The sequence below is a fragment of the Atta colombica genome, unplaced genomic scaffold, assembly GCF_001594045.1.
Source record: "Atta colombica isolate Treedump-2 unplaced genomic scaffold, Acol1.0 scaffold15, whole genome shotgun sequence".
In the NCBI taxonomy this organism is placed as follows: Eukaryota; Metazoa; Arthropoda; class Insecta; order Hymenoptera; family Formicidae; genus Atta; species Atta colombica.
The window spans coordinates 657,378-661,380 of record NW_017259239.1 but is presented as its reverse complement, the minus strand read 5'-3'; the positions used below and the strand labels follow the sequence as shown (position 1 = coordinate 661,380).

The 4,003-nt window shown below is 29.1% G+C and overlaps 1 protein-coding gene across 9 annotated transcripts in view; it reads left to right on the top strand.

The window, feature by feature from the left end:
* LOC108685265 (guanine nucleotide-binding protein G(q) subunit alpha) overlaps window positions 1-4,003 on the top strand; it is a 41,540-nt gene that overhangs the window by 35,435 nt on the left and 2,102 nt on the right. For 3 of the 9 annotated variants that reach the window (XM_018189972.1, XM_018189966.1, XM_018189967.1), the window contains 3 exons: window positions 848-977; window positions 1,082-1,235; window positions 2,681-2,788. In XM_018189972.1, coding sequence (XP_018045461.1) covers window positions 848-977; window positions 1,082-1,235; window positions 2,681-2,788 — 392 coding nt within the window. Of the gene's footprint in view, window positions 1-847; window positions 978-1,081; window positions 1,236-1,561; window positions 1,670-2,680; window positions 2,789-3,307; window positions 3,779-4,003 lie in introns of those variants that run through there. The other 6 variants (XM_018189968.1, XM_018189969.1, XM_018189971.1 and 3 more) reach the window with 4 other exon arrangements.

Here is a 4,003-nt window from a genome sequence, read left to right as displayed (position 1 = left end):
AATTTAATATAATTTATAATTAATTTAAATTTATATTTTGATTTTAAATCTTTAAGCAGAGAATCTTTCTTAAAAATAAATGTCAATTTTTTATCATATATATGATAAATGAAAAAAATGTTATCTATTTTATTTGCATTTTTATTGCAAACAAATTCCTATAAGATCTTGAAAATAACAATATAAAAAATGAACAACACAGCAGTAAACGCATAGGACACATTGCATTTGATTCGCTGAGTTTGTTAAGATTTTATTCGTCTTATAATCCGATTCGTTCTATGTATTTTTTAAGATTGAAAAGCGTGTAGAGATCATATTCGATAGATTATATTTTTTAGTAGTTAGGAAATTAATGTAGCTGAATCTTCATATTCTTTTCCTCTTGTGCTGTCTTCGAAAATATTTAAAAATAATTTTTTAAATATATGTACACTGAAAGTAAAGATTGATTGCTGCAATTTAGATAATAAAATATGGTATAGCATTTTTAATCGGCTGCAGCAACCAGTTTATGGTTGTAGCAGCAAATTTTTAGTTGCGTTAGCCTATCAGTATACGATTTCGATAGGCAACTAAAAATTTGCTGCTACAACCAAAAATTGGTTGCTGCAGCCGATTAAAAATGCTATGCCATATTTTATTATCTAAATTGTTGCAGCAACCAATCTTTTTTTTCATGTATGTAATAATCTTTTAAAATACATTTATTCTTTTAAAATACATTCCATACATTTCTATATTAATTGTTATTAATCTTAATCTAAATAAAAAAATATGAAGATTTCGACTATATTTCGTTTGCACACTAGTAACAGTGCTCAATTTAATAGAATGTTATTTGCAGGATGGTAGACGTCGGTGGACAGAGGTCGGAAAGAAGAAAGTGGATCCATTGTTTCGAAAACGTCACTTCAATTATATTTTTAGTAGCTCTAAGTGAATATGATCAAATTCTATTTGAATCGGAAAACGAGGTAATTATAATATTTTTTATAAAATATATAAAAATTATCAATAAATTGATAAATTTGAATGATATTACAACTCATTTGTATGTATGATTCTTTTTACCTTTTAGAATCGAATGGAAGAAAGTAAAGCATTGTTCAAAACGATTATAACATATCCCTGGTTTCAACACTCCTCTGTTATCCTGTTTCTCAACAAGAAAGATCTGTTAGAAGAAAAGATTATGTATTCTCATCTTGTCGATTATTTTCCGGAATATGATGGTAAGTTGTAATATCTTTTTTTTTATAAATATCCACGGATTATCATTAATCATAAAATGCTAACTACTTTGTTGTAATTTAGTCAACATCTTAGACAACATCTTATCTCATATTTGGAAGTAGAAATAAACTCTGAACGCAAGATGTTTATTAAAAAATAAAGATATATTTAAAACTATATTGTTTTAATACTCTCAAAGAAATTAAAACAACGTATTAATCGATATTTATTAAATTATTAATTTATCTCAAGACACACAGGCTGAATAAAATGTGATAAAATTATTTATCTCGATATTCATAAATAAATAAGTTCTATGGTATAGGCCCGAAACAACAAGATGTACCAGCCAGGGAGTTCATCTTAAAGGTGTATCTAAATTGTAATCCCGATCCTGACCGAATGTGCTACTCTCACTTTACGTGTGCCACAGGTCTGTCCGAGTACTGAGTGTATCCTGAACAGAAAACGTAGATTCCTTAGTTACTTGTCGAACGATTTAATAATATGATATTTCTTGCGGTTTTCATGCTCTTTTTTTGTAACTTTGCCACTCCGGTGTTTCTGAATTCGCGTTTGTTATTATATAGTGGTAATCTATTTGCAAGGCTATTTTAATCATACCAAACCTATATCCATACTTCTGCGCATAATTTATGATAATCAGTAGTACGTATTTTTGATACAAAATTAACTTGTATGTAGATTGAAGCTAGTTAATCTAATAGCAATAGTCAGAACTCTCGTCACATCCTGTGTTGTAATTTATAATTTTGTTATGTCATTAATTATTGAACGTTTAATGCAAATTACGTTAGCATACTGAAATTTTAAATATTTATTCAGCAAAAGTTACATTAAACTGAAATTTTTCGACAATAATAAATGATTTATGAAATTTTATTCGCGATAAAGGACTTTTGAATTTTATTACAAACTACAACGTGTAAGCAACTGTTTCGAATTTGCAAAATTATACTCAATGTTCTTACATAAGCTCTCTAGCTTGTTAATGAGGCTTTCGAAAGGCTTCTTTGATGTTCACTACGATTAATTTAATAAGCTGTCCTTGGAGAGTGTATATTGGATTTGAGTGAAGTACAACATTATTACATTAAATTAGATCGATATCCGTCTGCGTTTCGCGTTATATTGTGCGTATAAGTAAAATCGATGTGCATATAAGTAAAAGCGATGATATTTTCTGGATGTAGATTCATTCCTGTCTTGTAAAACACTTAGAAATCTCGTAACACGGAAGATTTGGTCAAATTCTAGCTTACATTATGTTGTATTTATACCTGGAAAAAATCTCAACGATACATATCAATAATCCTCTCGTCGTTAAACGATCGCTAAAAAAAATATTACTACGCAGTACATAATCGCATTGTAGATAAACAGAAGTAATGCCATGCCCCTCCCTCGCTTGTGTACTTCGCAGGTCGACAGAGAGACGCTCTCGCAGCTAGAGAATTCATTCTAAGGATGTTCGTTGACTTAAATCCGGACAGCGAGAAGATTATTTATTCCCACTTTACGTGTGCCACAGGTAGGCTAGTTTCTTGATAATTCCCGTGTACAAAAATACCATATTTCTTTCGCTTTATAACAGTTCTTCGATGTGTTGTGCCTTGTACAGAGCTTGTATGTTGCCTGCCTTCCGTATAATCAGGTGTGTAATCAAATGTTATAAATGTATCACGGAAAATCAACCTGCATGTATGAAAGGCATCTTTTTTCAAAGAGAGCGAAAGAATAGCACAAATAATGTATTAGTCTTTAACGTAACAATTCTAATCTTTCAAATTTACTTGGTTTAATTTACACTTAACATAAATATTATTTATATAGTATATATAATTTTATAGGTACGAGTATTGTATATTTGTATATTTCTCAGTTTCTGATTTACTGAATTATTACGAAATATTAGAAGAAAATAATAAAATAATGTGAATATCGCTAAATACGGTGTCGGGTTGATTTTTCAAAGGTATAACGGTGCTGACTAATTTCAATGATGCCTGATTTATATTTTGCATGCTGCGTTCATGGAATTAACCATCAGATACGGAAAACATCAAGCTTGTATTCTGCGCTGTTAAGGATACGATCATGCAAACCGCGCTTAAGGAGTTTAATCTTGCTTAACGCAACTGTATAGATATTATTAATTAGCAGATTCTTGACGATATTATTTAAAATATTTAGAATATTTAGAACGCTGAGAATGACGTAGAACGTATTGTATATACAATAGATTTATAACAAAACTTAGTATTTCCAACCAACGAATATTATAGAAGTGGTCAAATAGTAAAGCGATTGCTTAACAGATGTTATTACATATTTGTCAAATATGTTGCTTTTTAACATTTATTCCGGAACTTAAATCTGTGTCATTCTAGGCGATTAGCGAATCGACTGCGAATAATTTTATTTTTGAAAATTTCGAAAATAACTGCCAGCTTTACCGTTTGACAACGGTAAAGTTGACAATAATATATGTTAAATAAAAAATATATTATTAAAGCTCTGTAACCCCTAAATAAAAGAAATATAACAATTGAAGTTTACTAATAATTGTTAAAATTAATCTATTTTTTTGCAACATAGTGCATTGCTGATATACCTTTTTAATAAAGGTTTCTTTTAATATTTTTATTTTGTCTGTTACATTGTAACTCATAGAGCCTAACAAGAATAGAAATTTCATTATTTATTTATGATTAAAATTATATTTGTTTACAAATGCTTATATGAA